The 21,383-nt window shown below is 42.9% G+C and overlaps 1 protein-coding gene across 3 annotated transcripts; it reads left to right on the top strand.

Moving 5' to 3' along the window:
- The first annotated feature begins 1,546 nt into the window (after positions 1-1,546).
- Positions 1,547-18,814, top strand: LEPROT (leptin receptor overlapping transcript). 3 transcript variants are annotated; one of them, XM_044383771.3, is made up of 4 exons: positions 1,547-1,661; positions 7,004-7,079; positions 13,197-13,383; positions 15,092-18,814. In XM_044383771.3, the coding sequence occupies exons 2-4, from the start codon at positions 7,051-7,053 to the stop codon at positions 15,206-15,208; spliced, it is 333 nt and encodes a 110-aa protein (XP_044239706.1). In that variant the 5' UTR covers positions 1,547-1,661; positions 7,004-7,050; the 3' UTR covers positions 15,209-18,814. The 3 variants fall into 3 exon arrangements, with proteins under 3 accessions (XP_044239706.1, XP_026353683.1, XP_057166580.1); XM_026497898.4 differs by lacking the exon at positions 1,547-1,661 and adding an exon at positions 1,833-1,994; XM_057310597.1 differs by lacking the exon at positions 1,547-1,661 and adding an exon at positions 1,848-1,994 and having other exon boundaries at positions 13,197-18,814.
- Positions 18,815-21,383: the final 2,569 nt, after the last annotated feature.

Raw genomic sequence — 21,383 nt, 5'->3', positions numbered from 1 at the left:
TAAGGGGCAAAAAGTCTGAACTTTCTCATGAGAGCAGCTTGGCATTATAGTAAAGGAGCTAAAAAGGACAGGCTTCCAGCGAATGGCTGGCAGATAGACAGTTTCCCCTGAATGCTTTAACAGGTATTAGAAAGAATATGATACTCAAAAGAGGGAAAAAGACATTCTCAACAATCTTGAGTAGATTGCAGGCTACAAAGCACAGCAGTGTAATTCTGATCTGCAAGAGTCTGCAGTGAGCCAGGTATTAGCAACACAATGTTTTTAATGAGCGTAGCTTACATCTATGAGGAGAAATGGGAGGGGCTAGAAAAACAAATTCACAAATAAGCATGTGTTGAGACAATAATACATTCATAGTACAGTTTTGAAAAGGTAAACTGAATGGGGATCCGGAAAGGTCGTGGTGGTGAGAATTGGTATTTCTCAGGCAGCCAGGGGAACTCCTTTATCTTTCAGTCTCTTTGAAAATTAAGAAAAAGCAATAGAAAAGGGGCAGTAGTTCTCAGCTACAATGAGGCTAAGTGGCCTGTAATCCAACCTCCAAAAAGCTGGCAAGTCCTACCTTTTCTGAGCCTCTTTCCATAAAGGTAAAATAAAGCACTGGGTCAAATGGCTCTTAAGGTCTCTTTCAGATTGGCCCCACCAAGACAAAGCTCTCCATTCCTGTGAGGAATAGTAAGTACAAAATGGCCCCATGCGGTTTAAACTGGCCTTGGTTACCCGCAGACTTGGGGTCCTAAGGTGTAAGAATCATAGTTATTTAAAGGTTCATGAAAGTTTCAGGTGCAAAAGAGGTTATTGGTCTTTGTCTCTCTAAATAAGCCAGGGTGGAAGGGAGAAAACGAGTGTTTGAAAAGTGTTGAAGTTAGTATTAAGCCGGGCAAGTCCATGTAACTGCCAAGATCTTCAGAAGGGATGTGTCCTCTGGGCCTTTTCCCTGGTGCTCCCATGTCCCACTCAGCAGCAGTCACAGCGAGGTAAACGCAGACCCGCCCACACACAAGCACGCCTGGGCTCAAGAGAATAATGCTGCCCGGTAAGCGGGTGTCCCTTCCTTCCCTCTCCCCTCTTTCTCATTCTCCACCGTCGGGCAGAGATTCCTTGCAGCCAGGAACCGCAATTGTGGATCTTGGTTGCGCTGGACCTGTGCTGGGTTGGCTGCGCTGGAGTGTCTTGGCATGCGCGCGGATTCAGCGGTGCGGGAGGAGCCGAGGCCCCAGCCGACGGATTGGATTGAACGTGTGGCAGGTTAGGGGATTACGCGTAGGGCTCAGGATCTAGGAGGAGGGCTCCAGGCGCAAGGTCGGGTTTACACGCTGAGAGTGGCTTTCCAGGGTGGGATCCAGGACCTGGATCACGGGATGGGGCGGAACTCTGCGCGCTGGAGGCGGGGTTATGGACGAGCTGGGCGGGGCTTCGCGTGGCGCGGGCGGGGCTCTGCGTGGCGGGAGTGAGCTTGGGACCAGCAGGGATCCGGCTCTGAGTGGACGGGGAGAGGCGATCGGGACCGGCGGGGGCGGGGCTCTGAGTGGCGAGGCGGGGAGAGATCGAGACCCCAGCGGTTGGGCTGTGCGTGTTTGGAGTGAACTTGGAACCCACAGGAGACTGGCATGGGCGGGACTCTGCGTGGCGGATCCGGGACAAACAGAGGCGGGGCTGTGCGTGTCCGGGAGGGGAGGATCAGGACTGGCAAGGGCGGGGCTCAGCGTGGCGGATCTTGGATCAGCAGGGGCGGGGTTCTGGGTGGCGGGGCGGGGAGGATCGGGATCGGCGGGGGCGGGGCTCTGCGTGGCGGATCTTGGATAAGCAGGGGCGGGGCTCTGCGTGGCGGGGCGGGGCGGATCGGGACAGGCACGGGCAGGGCTCCGCGTGAAGGGGCGGGTTCAGGGCCTGCTGTGCGGTGCGGGGCCGGGTCTGGGAGGCAGCCGGGCTGTGGCAGGAAGCCGGAAGCAGCCGCGGCCCCAGCTCAGGAGACATGGCGGGTGTTAAAGGTATATCCGTGGCCCCCCCCCCAACTCGCTCCCTGGTCCTGCGGTGGGGTGTCGCCTCCGTCCCGGGCTAAGCCTGGAGCTGCTCCTTCAGCGCGTGGGCGAGGGACGGCATCCTTTGGCCCACCGCCCTCCCCGCCTCTCCGGGGCGGTAGGCGTTCGCCCTCTCCCTTCGCCCCGCGGGGTGCGGGTGGAATCTCACTGCTCTTCACGCTCTTGCCCCGCTCTCCGGGGCCTTCCAGGTGGAGTCCGGAGCAGTGCCTTCCTGGGACACCCGGGCTAGCCCAGGAGCATCACCTCCCGGCTCCTCAGTTCCTCGGAGCGGCCCCCCCGCCCCCACCTCTGCCGAGTTTTAAACAGACTGGGTTTCCACTTCCTGACATGTCCACCCCGACGCGTCTCCTCCCTCTTCCTGCAGCTCCGCAGTTTCCCATTTCCTCCAGAGCAGCCATTGTCTCTAGTCTTCTCGGCTCTTAAAGTACCGGGGCTCTTAATCTTCTCGGTACTGATGATTTTTCGAGTTGAACAGAGTTGACTGCAGGCAACGGAAAGCCCCCAGAAATTCTGTATTTCTCGCAGTTGTGGAGAATAGATTAGGTGGAATGTTATCGCTACTTTCTTTAGTGTATATGGACAGACAAGAAAGTAGTGTTTGCGAAATGTGTGTTTTTGAATGGGGCAGTTCAAAAAGGGGGTACCAAGAACACCGCTTCCCCTATCTGTATGCCTTTAGAGAAATGGGAGATAGCTGCGGTGGGAGAGGCTATTGGAAGCCTTCTTGTTATTTTGGTGGGAAACCATTCGATTTCTAATGTTTGAATAGAGTAGTGTAACTTGTTTCTATGTTGGAATTACTGTCCTCTTTGGAATTTGTACCCAAGGATCTTCCCAGTTAATCAACATCTCCTGTAAACATGTATAGAGTATATTTGCACGCATGTCGCATGTGTGGGCAATCTGAAATGTATGTGAGTATGTGAGCTGTTAGCGGCAGATACATTTTATCATTCTTTCTGAATGACTTTTATATCAGCTTAGTAAATACGATTTACGTGGATGGTGTCCAGTGTGTAACATGTCCATTTGAAGCCAATGCAGAAAACAGGTGACAAGTAGTATCTCAGTACTGCACTGTGCTGTTTAGTCATGCCCCCAAACTATCAAATAATAAAAATGGTTATGTGTGAATGTGTTAGAAATTGTGATGTAGTGAAAAGGAAGATAGACTATGAAATGGAAAAGGACTAAGGGAAAGAAGCATTTTACAGGTAGTTCACCTTTTATTGAGGGACTACTGTATGCCTATGACTTGGGATAAAAAGATAAAAGTAATTTTGGGGTGACAGAACTGGAAATAATTATATTACTATTGAAGTGTCCAAGATGTGCTTGGATGACAGGAGGAGCACAGAGATGATGTTGTGGATTGAATTGTATCCCTCAAAAGATATGGTCAAGTTCTAACTCCTCAGTACCTGTGAATCTGACCTTATTTGGGAATAGGGTCTTGGCAGATGTTACCAAATTAAGATGGTATTGGATTAGAATGTGCCCTAATCCAATGACTGGTGTCCTTATAAAAAAGGAAATTTGCGTGTAGAGACATAGGGAGAACACCACATGGAAACAGAAGCGAAAACGGGAATGATGCAGGTAGATGCCAAGAAGCACCAAAGATTGCCAGCGACCACCAGGAGTTAGGAAAAAGCAAGGGAAGATCTTGCCTTAGAACCTTCAGAGGAAGCATGAGCCTGTCAGCATCTTGATTAGAGACACCAAGCCTCCAGAACTGTGAGAAAATAAACTTCCATGGTTCTAAAGGGTTCACTTTGTAGTACATTGTTAATAGCAGCCCCAGGAAAGGAATGCAGATGGGATTACTGGACCCTGCTCCTGGGAGAAAGAGGACTGCTTTCACAAAAGAGGCAATTTTGCATTGAGTCTAAAAAGGTCAGTAAGGTAAAGGCTTACTAAGGATGGAGCAAGGACGGAGTTTTTTCCAAGTGGAGAGAACATGTGCCAGACAACTCGTAGGCTGTGAGAGCAGCTGTGAAGGGGTGACACCATCTCTGTTTATTTGAGAGATCACTGTCTGCTACGTGGAGGATGGATTGGAAGAGTCACAGTTGGAGGCAGGTGTGAGATGATGAGGGCCTGCACAGGGCAGTAGCGGAGGGTTCAGTTGAAGAGGGTGGACATCTCAATCCTTTCGGGCTGCTCTAACCAAAATGCCAGAAACTGGATAGCTTAAATAGCAAACGTTTATTTCTCAGTCCTGGATCCTGAGAAGTCCAAGATCAAGGTGCGAACAGATTCAGGGTCTGGTGAATGTCTGCTTCATGATTCATAGACAGTCGTCTTCTCACGGTGTCCTCATGTGAGGTGAAGGCACTAATCCCATCCATGAGGGCTCCTCCTTCATGACCTAATCACCTCCCAGAAGCTTCAAATACCATCACATTGGCTCTAGGATTTAACATGAATTTGGGGAGGGCACCCACTCATTCAGTCTATAGCAGTAGGTTTGAGTGACATCTGGGAGATTGAGTCACCTTGACTTGCTGATTTTCTCTAAGAGTGTGATAATAGTGTTGGGTGGTCTTTCAAGATAGAACTTAAAGAGATGCCTGGGTGGCTCAGTTTGTTAAGCGTCTGCCTTTGGCTCAGGTCATGATCCCAGGGATCAAGCCTCACATTGGGCTCTCTGCTCAGTGGGGAGCCTGTTTCTCCCTCTCCCTCTGCCTGTTGCTCCCCCTGCTTGTGCTCTTTCTGTCTCTCTGTCAAATAAATAGATAAAATCTTTTTTTTTTTTCAAGATTTTATTTATTTGACAGAGAGAGACACAGCGAGAGAGGGAACACAAGCAGAGGGAGAGGGAGAAGCAGGCTTTCCGCTGAGCAGGGAGCCCGACGTGGGGCTCGATCCCAGGACCCTGGGATCATGACCTGAGCCAAAGGCAGATGCTTGATGACTGAGCCACCCAGGCACCCCTAAAATCTTAAAAAAAGAAGAACAAGATAGAACTTAAAGGGAAGAAGTGCGTTTGGAAGGAGAGGGTGGGATGTTTCAGTTTTCGTATGTTGAATTTGTGGTCCTTGTTGGCTACTCAGGCAGTGAAGTCCAGAGTGGAGTACGAGGTGCAGGCCTAGTTTTTAGGACCCATTCTGGGCTGCAGCATCAGATGTGGCTGAGCCCTTGTGATACCAGGGAGCTTTGGGCTGAATGCAATGTCAGCAGAAGTGTACAGTGGAAAGAAATGGACTTGGATTCCTGGTTAGGTCCAACTTTAAAAGATGGCAGATGATGTAATTCCCAATGGGAAAAAAAAAAGAATCCACTGGAGGTACATTCGTGAGCCTTGAGAGATCAGTGTCACCGAACAGAAGGAAGACGTCTATGGTTCCTAGCTTTGAACCCTCTACAGCAGGGACTGATGCAGATCGTCAGGCACAGGGAAGGGACAGTGCCAGCGGGGAAAAGATCATCTGTAATGAAACAATATGTGAAAAGTTAATTTTGTAAGTTTTTCTTTAAAAAGTGACATGTGCTACATGGAAAAATATAAAAATTAAAATTGACAGTCTTTCCTTGTCCACTAATGTCTGTATACTTGCAGATGTTTTTAAAAAGCACCTTGGCATCTTCTTATAAAACAGTCTCCCCAAATCTCTTAAAAGGAAGCAACCAAAATGTTAAGTTATTGAATAATTTTGAGCATTATGAATTTTTTAGAAGAAAATTTGGCTAAATTGTGTCCTGTGCTTTGGGGTTGTACCTTTAGCAAAGAACGTTGCTAAAATGAGCAGATGCCTTCATCAGGCAACATTTATTTATGGAGCACCTCCTTTTGCCAAACACTTCACCTGGATTATTTCCTTTACTTCCCCATAAGCTTCATGATAAGGTGGCACCATTATTCCCATTTCACAGGTGAGAAATCAGATTGAAAGAGGTTCAGCTTCTCTCCAAGGTCACACAACCAGTTGGTGGCAGTGTTAAGATATGAACCCCTGTTGGTGACTGAGAGTTCAAGACTTTTTAACAGCCCTGATACTCTGTCTCCCACTCGGCAACGTGACAAGGACAAATATGTTCCTACCCCCTCAGAGATTAGTGTTAAACAGATGCAGGGAATAAATATTTTATTCCATGGATACTGGTTGGGAATCATTTTCTATGAAAACATGAAAGCAGTCTTCAAATACTTGAAGTACTGTGGTTGGGGGAGGCAGAATGATCCAAGGGTATATATATTACAGCGAGGCAGTTTTGGATATAATTTAAAAGATTTTCAGCATTTGGATACTGTCAGGAGATGATCTGCCTCAGGCGGTATTGAGTTCCCTTCTCTGGAGCTGTGCAGACAGGCTGACTGGCCTCTTGTGACGAATAGAGGGAATTTATATATTAGATAGGAGTTGGGAAATACTTGAGACCTTTCTCACCTAATGATTTTAAAGTGGTGGACATAGGCAGTCATTTGCCAGTCAAATGTGACATCTGCTCATGAAATAAGTAAATTACTATCTTTGCTTAAATTAGGAGCCTTTTAATTCTTTCCTTAATTGAATGTTTTTATTGAGATATAAATCACATACCATAAAATTAACCCTTTTAAAGTGTAAAATTCGGGGTGCCCGGGTGGCTCAGTTGGTTAAGCATCTGCCTTCAGCTCAGGTCATAATCCCAAGGTCCTGGGATCTAACCCCATGTTGGGCTCTCCGCTCAGCAGGGAGCCTGCTTCTCCTTCTCCCTCTGCCTGCCCCTCCCCCTGCTTGTACGCTCTTTCTCTCTGTCAAATAAGTAAAATCTTTAAAAAAGTGTAAAATTCTGTGGTTTTTAGTGTATTCACACGGTTGTGCAACCATCACTATAGTTAATTCCAGAACATTTCATCACCTGCAGAAGAAACTCCATACCCATTAATAGGCACTCCCCATTCCTCCCCTCCTCCCCTAGCTCCTGGCAACCACTGATGTGGGACCTTTAATTCTTGGTTTTATTTTTCACAGCTCTCGTGGCATTATCCTTCAGTGGAGCTATTGGGCTGACTTTTCTCATGCTGGGATGTGCCTTAGAGGATTATGGGTAAGTTATCATCTCAAAAAGAACTATTCTTGTTTTTATGCCTTCGTCACCATTAGTATGAGTGTTGGTAAGTTTCGTCGGCCTAGCACCAAGCTCTCACCAATGAATTAGTGAAGTCCAGGTCCCTTTATGGGGCAGTTGTATTTGTACAGAGAAAAGCTCTTTTTAAACTTGCTGTTTTCATTTAGTAAGCATTGACGGAGCACCTACTCTGGACCAGCTGGGGCTACAAGAATGAAGAGACACAGTCCTGTTGTCGAGGAGCTTACAGTTCTAGTTGCGCCTGCGAGGCAGGCAGCCTGCGATCCAGCTGATCTGTAGTGGAGTTGAGTGCAAAGTACACTGAGCGCTTTGAGAAGGCCTATTTGAGTCTCCCTGGGAGAGTCAGGGAGGGCTGTAGAGAAGCAGTGCTCTTAAAGCCGAGACGTGGTGCCTGAGTAAGACTTTGTGGGGCTGATGAGTTAGGGGAGGGCATTCCAGGTAGAGGGAGCATTCAACAAAATTTCTTTATGCAGCAGCTATTGCTCGAGTACTTACCATGTACCAGCCGCCATTATGGGAACGGAGGATTAAGAAATAAGAGAACCAAGGGCATGCTTTCTTAGAGTGTATATTTCAGCGGGGGAGACAGACAATAAACAGATTCAAAAATGTCCATTCTATCCGTGGTAGAAGTGTTAGGAAGAATAAAGGATAAAGGGCACAGATACCCAGGAGAGAGTGGTCAGGGCAGGCCCTCTCAGAGGGTGCATGTGAACAGAAACGTAAAGGAAATAAGGAAGCAGGCCATGGAGATAACTGAGGAAAGAGGACTTCGGGCAGTAGGAAAGTCCTATGCTGAGGCCCACAGACATGAGAGCCTGTAGACTGTGGAGGAAACTGCATGTTGTTCAATATGGTAGAGCATAGAGTGTAGCTGGGATGGGCAGAAGAAAGGTTGGTCAAGGATGTAGAGTCAAGTCAGTCTTTGGGGCACTGTATGCCATGTAAAGGAAGTGCGACTGTGTGCTTCAGGCAATAGGAGCTGGAGAAATACCTCAAGAATAGGTTCGGAGGTTGAGGGAGTTTATCTTTTAAGAAGGTCAGTCTGGCCCAAATGTGAGCGTGGGTAGCAAAGTGCTGAGAGTGCAGTCAGGACGAGTAGCAGTGCACTGCTCTCATAAATCAAGCAAAACGTAGGGCCATGGCAGTAGCAATGGAAAGAAAGGAAGGAGAGAGATCCAAGTGGCAGAACTAACAGGTTTTGTTAACTGATGTTAGGGTTCAGCAAGGGGAAAGGGTTTGGGGATGCCTCCCAGGTGATTGGCTTGAGCAACTAACTGCACAGAAGATGATGGAACTAACTTAAACCAACTAGAGTGAGTCGGTAGGACATTGATGAGTTCAAATCTCTCACCCCAGGGCCTCAATGGCTCAGTCATTTGGGCATCTGCCTTCGGCTCAGGTCATGATCCCAGGGTCCTGGGATCGAGCCCCACGTCGGGCTTCCTGCTCAGTAGGGAGTCTGCTTCTCCCTCTCCTGCTCCTCCCCCCACTTGTGCTCTCTTGCTTGCTCTCTCTATAATAAATAAATAAAATCTTAAAGAACAAAACAAAACAAAATCTCTCACCCCAGTTCTGGCCAACTATCACAGAAATTGTCTGCACACAAGAGGGAGCCAGTTATAAGCAGAGCATTTGCAGCTATTACCTGAGTCTAGCTTTAAGGATATAAGTTATCCTCATTTCTAGCTGGGGAACCAAAGTCCAGAGTGGTTAAAGACTTAACCCAAATCACGCAGCCTTAAGTGACTCATGTTCAGATTGGACTCATGTTCTGAATCTCTTGACCATTATTCTGTAACCAACTCTAAATTCAAGTGTTTTAATTCTCTGTGATCTCTGTAAGGTTAAAAAAAATGAGCCATTACTGCTACGACAAAGAAATCAGTTTTTTTAAAAAATATTTATTTATTTATTTATTTAATTTTTTTAAATGATTTTTTTAATCATATTATGTTAGTCACCATACAGTACATCCCTGGTTTCTGATGTAAAGTTCGATGATTCATTAGTTGCGTATAACACCCAGTGCACCATGCAATACATGCCCTCCTTACTACCCATCACCAGCGTATCCCATTCCCCCACCCCCCTCCCCTCTGAGGCCCTCAGTTTGTTTCTCATAGTCCATAGTCTCTCATGTTTCATTCCGCCTTCTGATTACCCCCCCTTTCTTTATCCCTTTCTTCCCCTACCGATCTTCCTAGTTCTTATGTTCCATAGATGAGAGAAATCATATTTGTCTTTCTCTGCTTGACTTATTTCACTCAGCATTATCTCCTCCAGTGCCGTCCATGTTGCAGCAAATGTTGAGAATTCGTTCTTTCTGATAGCTGAGTAATATTCCATTGTATATATGGACCACGACTTCTTAATCCAGTCATCTGTTGAAGGGCATCTCGGCTCCTTCCACGATTTAGCTATTGTGGACAATGCTGCTAAGAAGTCAGTTTTATATCTTAACGATGGTGACCCAGGATTATCGTCTACATTAGGAGTCAGCAAACTGGTGCACAGGCCAGACAAGGACTGATGCCTATTTTTGTAATTAACATTTTATTGGAACTCAGCGACACTCGTTTATGTACTGTCTTTGGGTACTTTTATACTACAGGGGCAGAGTAGTTGAGAGAGAGCGCTTGCGGCTTGCAAAGTCTAAAATATTTACTGTTTGGTCGTTGCAGAAAAAGTTGGCCAATGTCTGACCTACATGTTTTCTGAATAGTTAACATTTAATATTTAAAGTTTGTGTATAAACAAGGTTGCTTCTGTATTAACGGTTCTTGGAGTAGAATATTGATGGCTTACTGCGAATGGGAACGTGGTCTCCTACATTGTTTTACAGAAAACTCTCACTGTGTGCTTGGAAGAATTAAGAGCTCCTGGCTGTGGGCGTGTCAGGTCACAGCTGGATCTATTGCAGACTGTATCTCCGTTTCCTCACTGGTAAAATAAGGGCTTTGAACTAGAGAATCTCTAAAGGCCCCTTCACGCATACTGTTTAGGACACACACAAATTCCTATAGTTTGTGAAATTAGGACTTAGAATTCACTGTTTATATCCTGAGTCCTCTTGATGAAGGGCCCTTTCCCTTCTTGCTTTCTGGTTACCGTCCTGCACTCCTAGATCTGTGGCCGAAATAAGCTTTCTTCACTGTATAGCTTTGCCACAACTTCTGCTTAGAGGTGCTGGCTATCAGGGTGGCTCTGTGTTGTGGTGATACGTCCTTCTGTGATGTGAATATATAAACGTGAGTAGAGACTGTGCTTTTTTTCCCCTCAAGAAATGAAGCGTAATAAACATCTACGTGATGGAGAAACACATTTTTGAAGTAGTTACAGAGAAAATATAATTGAAAAACAGAGGGCAATTTGTAATAAATGCAGAACATTAAAATTTGCGTACAGTATTATTGTCACCTCTTATAATAAAGGCTATCTAAAATTTTTGCTAGTAAGCGTATTTATTTTTAGAACTTTCATACTTAAAATTCATTTTATTTCTTCAATAAGTATTAATGGAATACCTCATTCTAGGCCGTGGGGATAAACGGTGATTGATTAAGACAAATTAGATTGTTGTTCTCATAACAAGGAAATATCACATAGGAGTAAGTGCTGTACAAAAAGTTAAGAGGGTGATTTGCTTAAGGATAACTTGAAGTATTTAAAATGGGTGGTCAGTTTTATTTCACTTAGTATGATGTCCTCTATGTCCATCCATGTCATCACAAATGCAAGAGCTCATTCTTTTTTATGGCTGAGTAATACTCCACTGTGTTTATGTGTTTGTGTGTGTGTGTCTATCTCCCGTATCTTCTTTATCTCTTCATCTGTTGATGGACTTTTGGGTTACTTCTGTATCCTTGCTATTGTAAATAATGATGCAGTGAACATTGATATGCATGTATCTTTTTCAAATTAGTGTTTTTTTGTTTTCTTTGGGTAAATACCAAGTAGTGGAATTACTGGATCATATGGTAACTCTAATTTTTTTTTTAAGGACCCTCCATACTGTTTTCCACAGTGGTTGCACCAATTTGCATTCCTACCAACAGTGCACGAGGGTTCCCTTTTCTCCACATTTTTGCCAATACTTGTTATATCTTGTCTTTTTGATACTAGCCTTTCTGACAGGTGTGAGGTGATATCTCACCGTGGTTTTGATTTGTATTTCCCTGATGTTGGGTGATGCTGAGCATCTTTTCATGTGTGTCTTGTCCATCTGTATTTCTTCTTTGGAAAAATATCTGTTCAGGTCCTCTGCCTGTTTTAAATTGGATTATTTGGAGGTTTTTTGGTGTTGAGTTGTGTAAGTTCTTTATATAGTTAAGATATTAACATCTTACCAGATATATCATTTGCAAATATCTTCTCCCATTCAGTAGGTTGCCTTTTTATTTTATTAATGGTTTCCTTCGCAGTGCAAAAGCTTTTTATTTTAGCGTCGTCCCAGTAGTTTAATTTTGCTTTTGTTTGCCTTGCCTGAGGAGATATAGCTAGGAAAATGTTACTAAGGCTGATGTCAGAGTTATTGCTTGTGTTTTCTTCCAGGAGTTTTATGCTTTCAGGTCTCACTTTTAGGTCTTTTTTTTTTTTTTTAATTTTTTTTTTTTTAAAGATTTTATTTATTTATTTGACAGAGACAGCCAGCGAGAGTGGGAACACATGCAGGGGGAGCGGGAGAGGAAGAAGCAGGCTCCCAGCAGAGGAGCCTGCTGTGGGGCTCGATCCCATAACGCTGGGATCACGCCCTGAGCCGAAGGCAGACGCTTAATGACTGCGCCACCCAGGCGCCCCCACTTTTAGGTCTTTAATCCATTTTGAGTTTATTTTTATATATGATTTAAGAAAGTGATCCAGTTTCATTCATATGCTTGTTGCTATTCAGTTTTCCTACCACCATTTATTGAAGAGAACAAATTGATGGTTGGGTTGGGAGGAGGAGGAATGGGCAAAATGGGTGAAGGGGAGTGGGAGATGCAGGCTTCCAGTTATGGAATGAATTTGTCACGGGGTTAAAAGGCACAGCATAGGGAATATAGTCAGTGGTATCATAATAGTGATGTATGGAGACAGGTGGTAGCTACACTTGTGAACATAACATAATGTACAGACTTGTAGAATCACTGTGTTGTGCACCTGAAAACTAATGTAGCATTGTGTGTCAACTACACTTCAATAAAAGATAATAAGTAAGTAAGTAAAATTGAATGGTCAGGGAAAGCCACTTTGAGGAGGAGACGTCTCAGTTTAGATTACATAAGAAGGAGCAAGCCAATGAGAAGAGGGGTGGGGGAGCATTCCAAGCCGAGAGCCTGGCTAGTGCAGAAGCCTTAAGATAGGGATGAGCTCAGAGTGTTTAAGGAATAGAAAAAAGGCTGGTGTGGCTCCTGGCTGAGTGAATGAAGAGAAGATGGCATGAAATGAATGGATCATGTAAAGCTTTGTAGGCCAGGGCAAGGAATCTGGGTTTTTCTAAACCACTGAAGGGTTTCTAACATGCATATGCTCAAAAGATCTCTATTGAATTAGCGTGTTCAGGGCACTGCACTGTGTTCTGTAGGGAAAGCAGAGATGATTAGGTGAAGTCATCTTCACTAAATGAAGATTCTGTCTTTGATTCTGTCTTTAAGAAATTACATCTCGGGGCGCCTGGGTGGCTCAGTCCTGGGATCAAGCCCCGCATGGGGCTCCCTGCTCACCGGGGAGCCTGCTTCTCCCTCTGCCTGCAGCTCCCCCTGCTTGTGCTCTCTCTCTCTGTCAGATAAATAAATAAAATCTTTAAAAAAAATTACATCTTAGTAATAACAAAAAATAAAGATTCTAGATTACACATTGTGTAGTTTTTTTTTAACATGATGTAAACTATCTGCATATTAATGGACTAGTAATTTTTAATCATTACATCTTACCTGTTCCTGGTAGAAATCATCTCATGGGCGAGTATTGACAATTAAATGAATGATTATTTGACCTGGGCATTGAAGATAATTCTGACTTTGAAATGGCAGCGTGTCTTCAAAATGTAACCGTAACTTTTCTTTTTGCGTTTCTTCTGGGTCCACCTGACAGCGTTTACTGGCCCTTGTTTGTCCTGATATTTCACGTCATCTCTCCCATCCCCCATTTCATTGCCAAAAGAGCAACTTATGACTCGGACGCAACAAGTAGTGCCTGCCGGGAGCTGGCATATTTTTTCACTACTGGAATTGTTGTCTCTGCCTTTGGATTTCCTGTTATTCTTGCCCGTGTGTCTGTGGTAAGTTTTGTTTTCTATTGTTTTGCCTGGTGGTTGCTGAGTTTACTTCAAAGGCCTGTGTCCAAAACATTAATTTCATTTCCAGTGCTTAGGCTTAATACTCAAATCCAGACGTGTTTTTAGTTTCTTTTCCATTGTAGATCTCCCTGTCAGTGTCTTGGCCATGTTTTCAGAATGCTTTCTTTGTTTCTCATCACAGCTTTTAGCCAGACCATGTGATTTCGTGCTTTTTCGACTTTAAGCTATTTTCTGGACCTGTGCTTACGTCCTTATTACCTCTTAGGGCGATCCACGGAGACAATGATAGCAGTGCTTTTCTGGTTCCGAAGTGAACATCACATCACACTCTTCTTCTGCAGATAGGATCGTGGACATGATTTTCAGCCCAATACAGTAGGCATATTTTGAGGGACAACTACATGGCCTCTAGAAGATACAGTGAATAGATGCTATCTAATATAAATATAATATAATATAATATAAAATTTTTCTTTTTGTCTCCAAAACACACATTGTGGGTATAATTTATTCACTTCTTTGACATTCACAGTCTTTCATCCTACTTGCTTTTATTCCCCCTAACTACATACTGTTTCAATTTCATGAAACTCTTATTTGGGGCATTGGATATCTTACTTGGGGCACTGAATCTTTGGAACATCTGCTATTTGTAAGATACCAGGAATAGGAGCCAGATACTCTCTGTGTTCCAGAGAGCACAGAAACTAGCCTGATGGGTAAGTACACTAGAAATGCATTATGTGTGATCATTGAAACATGATCACAACACCATAGGAGCACTGGGAAGAGAGAAGTTCCAACTGGCATTTGATGTAGGCCTCTAAGGATAAATAAGGTTTTGATTAAAGTAGGAAAGGCTGTTATATGGAATGGCACCCAAGAGTGAAAAGGCAGTATGTGGTATAAAGAACAGTTCAGTATGATGGAGCCAAAAGGATGTGAGAAGGCTAGAAAGGCCGGTGAAGCCCAGTTGGGCAGGCTCTTGAATGCCATGCCAGTTTGAACTCTATCTAGATAATAGAGAGGCGTTGAAGGTTTTTGAATGCAAAATCATCACAACCTTATTCTTCTTGTGCCTTAGACTAGTGCTGCTTATGTTTGGCCCTGTGGATTTCTGTTTTATGCATCATGTTTTATGAAGAACCTTTCACTGAGGTTTTCTTTCTACTGGTTAGAGTAAAACAAAAAATGCCCACTAGAGGGTACTCTCATCCCCTGCTGTGCCTCTGTAGAACCATCTGCCAAGCTGGAAAGCTCTTTTCATTTGTATGCAGATTATTATTTAAAGCTTAAAAAAGAAACAGACCAATCCATAACTCTCCAGTTCCTATTTTCCTGAAAGAAGGCAATGGGTATAGAACTTTCAGTACCCAATATTATAATTGGACCTTTTATATTCTGGCTGCTTGTATTTTACTTAAGGCAATCATCGTCTACTGAAAACAAGTCGAGAAATATGTCTAATGGGGAAGATGATAAGGATGATACAGACTTAATTATCAAGGCTCACGAAGTAATTAGGCTAATTACTGAATTGTTCACTGTCTCCCGCCTGTTACATTATTAAGCCTTTTAGCAGTTTTATGTAATATTTCATTGGATGATTCTAATGCAGAAAATAACAGAGACTTTCAAAGAGTGCAATATGAAGAAAGTAAAGATTTAATCCTCTTTTCTTGTGTTTCAGATCAAGTGGGGAGCCTGTGGCCTTGTGCTGGCAGGCAACGCAGTCATTTTCCTTACAATTCAAGGTTTTTTCCTTGTATTTGGAAGAGGAGATGATTTTAGCTGGGAGCAGTGGTAGCACTTTATTCTGATAAAATGCATTTTATTTCTTTGAAGTCATACTATATGTATTTGTGTGCACATGTGGCCTTTTACTATGAAATTTCATATGCTATTTTTTTTATACCTTTATATCATGTTCATTGTAAGAAGGACTACATGAGAAAAAGATTAGTTTTCTTTCCAGCAAGCAGACCTCTCCATTTACTCAAGTTGAATTATGTTATTTGTTTGGCTGTTCATATAGTCATGGTGCTCTCAGAAAATACATTAGCACGGTCTTGTAGATAGCTGCTCACTCGTGCAATGCACCTTTTGCCTGGGGATGCGCTTGGGTAGGCAGATAACACTGGAGCGAGTCTACGTTCTGCCCTGGACTTCCGAGATGTGCTTGTGGCCCAGAAAGACGGAGGTGGCTCCCTCTTTGTGTTGTAGATTCTTGCGTCTCAAAGTGTGGTCCGTCCAGCACTAGCCTGTCCTAGGAGCCAGTAGGTACAGAATCAGAGGCCCCACCATGGACCCATTGCATTTTGGATGAGATCCCAAGTGATTTATATGCACGTGAAAGTGTGATAAGTGCTGTCTAGAGGAATAAGCATCACATCTAGCTTCCTAGTCTTCCCTTTGGCTGAGATACTTAACCTCTCTGGGCGTGAGCGGCTCATTTGTAAAAATCGTCTCCCCTGTCTTCATGTTGAGGCCTAGTTCAGTCTCTGGTATCTGTGAAATGTCCAAACCTATAATCTCGTTCCTCACGTTTGTGGACTTATTCTCAGTAGGGTGCGGCGATGTCTTCACACTGAAAAGCGGTGGCTGTTTGCACAGTGCTGGGGGAACACAGTCACCCCAGAGCCCCACTGGGGTGCACCGAGGAAGTCCAGGCTGGACCCAGTTCCTGCTTTAGCAGGGTGGGCAAGAGCAGATAGGTAATACTGTTTCATTTCCCTTTATAATCACACACTTCTCCCCAGCTGGTTCTCTGTGATGCTCTCCACCTCCAGGCCCCAGACACACACACTCCCAGCAGTTCTGATGTGCCCTTACTTCCTCACGGCTCTGCCTCTTCCGATCTGTAGATCATGGAGCCCAATAAGCAGGCAGAGGGTGAGCTGCTTCCTTTTATTCACATATTGATGTACTCACTGTCTCTCATGCCTTGTAGGTCTTTTTATATATATACATAAAACACCTTTATGTCACTTTTAAATGAATCATTGGGAATATGTGTCACACTGGCTCCTCTAATCAGTTTTTCTAGCTCAACTTTTTGTCCAAGATCTATTGAGAAAGGGACATATGGGAACTAGAACCACTTGGCGAGAATATAATGATTTCAAAGCATTGTTAATGTGTAATAACTGATATACATTTAAAACACTGAAAATTTGAAGTTTGTAATCTGAGGAATTAGTATGTATTTTCATATTCTGGAATGATCTGGGACCAGGAGAAGAGAACGGTGATACCTAAAAGGACAATGTGCAGTTATATTTCAGCCTTGTGCATGATTTTATGTTTTTAAAGTTTTATGTACATACAGAATTGTTGATGTTACTTCCAATATTTATACTAGAAAAATTATATAGACACTTTATAATTTTAACCAGCATCTTTAATAACACTTGCACTTGTTTTATTGTAATAAATTTCTCTTTTAACACAAAAGAAGGTTAAATTTCAAAAGTCTTTATTCTGATGTAGCCTTGCTTAAAAGAAAAAAAGTGAGACTCTGCTGGTGTTCGGAAATGGGCAGTTTGAGCAATACTCTATCCTGCCATATAGTAATAGCAATACATTTTAAGATACTATTTTGAATGTCTTGTTGGCTTGTAATAGTATTTCTTTTCCTACAATGGAAGTAGTTTTTAATTTATACTCCCTCTTTGCTGAAGTATCTTTGTTAACTTATACATATTTCAGACAACCAAGGTAGCCTTAATATGTAGCCTTAAAGCTTTGCCTCTTGATTGTTTTCCGGAATGATATAAAGTACTTGCGTAGAGAATATTTGTAACTATTTCCTAATAATGGAATGGTTTATTGAAGTGATAGATTGTTGAATTTGCTCTGTGTCTGAAAACGAACATTTATTCTTAGTGCTTAAGTGTCGATTAAGTAATAAATGTTGATAGGAAGTATTGTGTATGAACGTACAATACAAAAGTGTCCTTTTGATGACACAAATGTTGGGCATTTTTTTCCTTATGAAAGGTTCGTTTTTTTTCTGTATTTCTTAGAAGATATTTTGGAGATTCAGAGCACATTGATTACATTCTAAAACTGAGAATACACAAAGAATTGCTCACAAGTAAGTAATCTTGTGAAGGGATTCTCTATCATGTTCCAGACAGCTGGCTTACAGGCGGACTTTGAAACACTTTGCCACGGAAAGTGGGAGATTGGCGATTGAGTTCCCAGGCCAAGCCTTCTGAGGCAGGTTAACCCCTCGTGTTGTTGACTTATAATGCTCAGGGTACCTGCCTGAGTTTCGGGGCTCAGAAACAGGGTAGCATGAACAGGGTGGAGAAAGGAAGTGTAAATTTCCACCTCTTTTCCTAAGAACAAAGGTCTTTCTACCGTTTTTGCAGCACTTCCCATCCCCTAGTGCCCTTGGGGTCCAGGTACTTTCCTCTGAGTTTTGCTAGCCTCCTCTCCTGATGCGGGGCCTTCCTCCCAGCCTGCGCCACCTGCTGGCTTCCTCCCATGTCCAGATCACCCACCTCTCTGCTCCTTCCCCGGTCAGTTGTCTTAGTCTGGCTGATCCGGTGCAGTGCTGGTCAGACTCCTTCCCAGAAAGAAAGGATGACTTGTGATCATCTCCCCCTCCCCTGGAACTCTTACCAATGCCCGCAGCAACCCCAGCACCATGCACTTCCCAAGCTGGGCTGCAGCTGCATTTTTACAAGGGAGTGCCTTGGAACCCAGTGGCTCATTCACAGAAAATGGCAGAGTTTCAAAGTAAAGTGGAAAAAGCCTGCCAGCAGTTTATAGGAGGAGAATAATATTTGGGTTAGGGGCAACCCTCTCATCTCTCATCCCTTCTTCCGGGTGAGTTCTCAGCTGGTTGTACTTTTCATGGTGGTTTCTTTTCCTCCGCTTAGGACCCACAGATTTTTCTTACAGTCCTCAAGAAATCTTTGCCTCTGAGGTATTCCCTTGATGAAGACCCTTCTAGAGGCTGAAATGTTTCATTAAATTAATAACATTCCTTATGCTCTTAGGGAAATGCTTGGGAGACATCACAAAAATGTGCCCTTTTCCAAGTTGGCAAAAAATTCAGATTTTGCACCATAATTTAACCAGATTTTTATGAGGATGCTAGCATTTTCCAAGCATAGTAATTAGTTCACAGCTGGGAACTGTTATTTCTGTAAATGGATATAAGTTGTGTGTTTTAAATTTTTTTCCCCATACTGCCTCACGAAGTACCTTATTTGCAAAAATCCCAATGTATAATAGCTCATGAATTACAATCTGCTTTGTAGTGGCCGTGCTTCTGGAATAGAGCCAATGATAACCCCGAACACCATGTGAAAGAGCTGCAAGACTGCCTTAGAAGGAATTATATATGTATGATGAGGATGATTACTTTTTAAATAAAACATGTCATTTATACTTTAACAAAGACTTTTATGTACATTATTAAACTAAAATGTTTAATTTTAGCAGATTATTTTTCCCAGTGTTTTTGTTGGGATAATCTTCACGTGACTGTGATCAGTATTGAGCCTATATGGTTGAAGAGGAGCAGTCCAGGGATATGTGCAGACTGGAAAGAATCCAGTTCCTAATTACAGCTTTGCTGTGCCTCACACTCCCGTGGGTGGACGTGGGTGTCGGGCCATGGTTCATCAATAATGGCTGTATTGGAAAAGGGAGAAAACTTGACACTTTAAAAAACTGCTGGACATACTCTAAAGAGTCTTTTTGTGCACTACAGAAAAGAATGCACTGATGTAAAATACTACTTAACTAATACTGTGTCCTCCTTATGCATGAAACTTTTGTGGAAGATCTGATGTCTTACGGGTGGATATAGGCAACTAGATTACAAAGAAACTGAGCTAGTTACGTCTTTGTGTTGCCCAACTAAGTATAAAGTTAAAGTTTAGTAGAAATTTAATGTCAACGTAACCATAAAATGCCCATAAGAAAAAAAGAGTTCCCAGGGAAACTTCTCTGGTCCAAGGGTTTGTACCTGTGCATTTTCATTTAGAAAGCACACTAGATGTGTTCAGATTTGTCCTCTGGGGCTGAGAATGGATGCGCCTAGAAATCCTACGCCTGATATTTAAACAACATCTCCTGTTTTGAGATTTAAAACAACAACAACAAACTTTCCTATATGTTTTTTGTTAGCTAAATGTGAATAAAAAAAGTCTTGTCCAGTCATTATAGTTGGGAGGTTATTTTCTCCTTTGTGTTTCCTAAAGTGGCTCTTAACAAATTTCCACTGCAGTTACCCGTTTCTTGCTTTTGCAGAAAGAAGTAGAAAACAAATGTCGGTTTTGTTGTTGTTGTTTGTTTGTTTTTAAGAACTAAAGTTGGTGAAGAATTTAAATTTTGGACTTTCCCTACATTTTTTAAAAGTGTAACTTTGTAGAAAATGAATTCCAGTTCCGTTTAACTTCTTTGTTCACCAGGCATAGTACAAAATTTCTAGATGACCATTTTGAAATAGTTATTCATGTTCAGTATTAGGCATGTAGACAAAGTGGTCCTAATCTTGAGATCACACATTTGAAGAAGAACACACTTGAATTCTGCACAGTGTCTCTTTACTGTTGATGATCTTGTAATCACAGCTGGATAACTATAGCTGTTTCACACACTTTCTAATTAATTATTAGAGATTATGAAATCAAAAGTTCTGCCTTCATTTTTTAATCCTCAGTGTAACTCTAAACCATCAATTCAACCTTAGATGGATAATTACTTAATAATTTAAAGCATAATTGCACCTATGTTTCTCCAGTTGAGAACCACATCTTATCATATTCTATATCAGCATTTATCTCCTCTTTTTCTATAGCTTATTAGTAAGGGGAAGTTGAAGGTTGCGGGGCAGATACACGGGCTATTTGAAGATGGGACCCTAAGACACATCAGTGAGAGATGAATGCACGGTGTCACATAAAACATTTTTGAGGACTAATTAGTGGCATGAGAAGCTGCAGGATTAATACACTTCCTCACAAATTTAATTTGAGTTATAGTTAATAGAAAAAAAATATATATGTATCTCATACGTTAAGGAGTAAACTTCATTTATTCAATGAAAACCTATCCTCTGTATCTATCCTCACTGACTTGGTGATCTCATGCTGCGTCGTGGCTTTAAATACCTTTTGTAGGCAGTGGACATACATTTTTATCTCCAGCCCAGACTTCTCTAAACCCCGGAGTTGTATATCCAACAGCTGACATAATCTCTCCGCTTGGATGCCTAATAGGCATCTCAAACTCAGCATGTCCAAAGTCAGACTACTGACGCTCTGGTTCCCGTTTCTCAGAACAAAGGACTTGGAAGTGTTTCAGAACTTATTACTGCACACCCATCACGCAATCCATCAGGAAATCTTGTCACTTCTGGCCTCAAAATGTATCCGGAATCGAAACCTTTTCATACTACCACTACTAGCGCTGCGGTTCGAGGACACTGGCCTGTCTTGCCTGGGTTATTACACTCGCCTCCTCACTGCTAGTTTCCCTGCTTTTGCCAGTTTTCCCCTTCAGAGGAGTCTCAGCACAGCGGTCAGTGTGAGCCTGTGAAGTGTCAGTCAGATCCTGTCACTCCTGCCCCAGTGGCTTCCCATCTCACTTTAGTAATAAAAAGATACAATCCAGTTTTAAAAAGTGAACAAAGGATCTGAATAGGCATTTCTCCAAAGATATGCAAGTGGCTATTGGATACATGAAAAAATTGCTCAACATCATGAGACAACAGAAAATTGCAGATCAAAACCACTATGAGATATCAATCACGTCCTGTTTCCCTAGGATGGCTAAAATAAAAAAGACACACAATAACAAGTATTGGCAAAGAGAGGGGAAAATTGGGAGACTGCATAAATGGCTGGTGAGAATGTAAAACTGGAATGAATGTAGATTTTAGCAGTTCTTCAAAATGTTAAATATTGAGTTACCATATGACAGCAATTCCATTTTCCTAGGCATATAGCCAAGAGATGAAA

The sequence above is a fragment of the Ursus arctos genome, unplaced genomic scaffold (genome assembly GCF_023065955.2).
Source record: "Ursus arctos isolate Adak ecotype North America unplaced genomic scaffold, UrsArc2.0 scaffold_12, whole genome shotgun sequence".
Taxonomy (NCBI): Eukaryota; Metazoa; Chordata; class Mammalia; order Carnivora; family Ursidae; genus Ursus; species Ursus arctos.
This window is presented reverse-complemented; position numbering and strand designations above follow the sequence as displayed.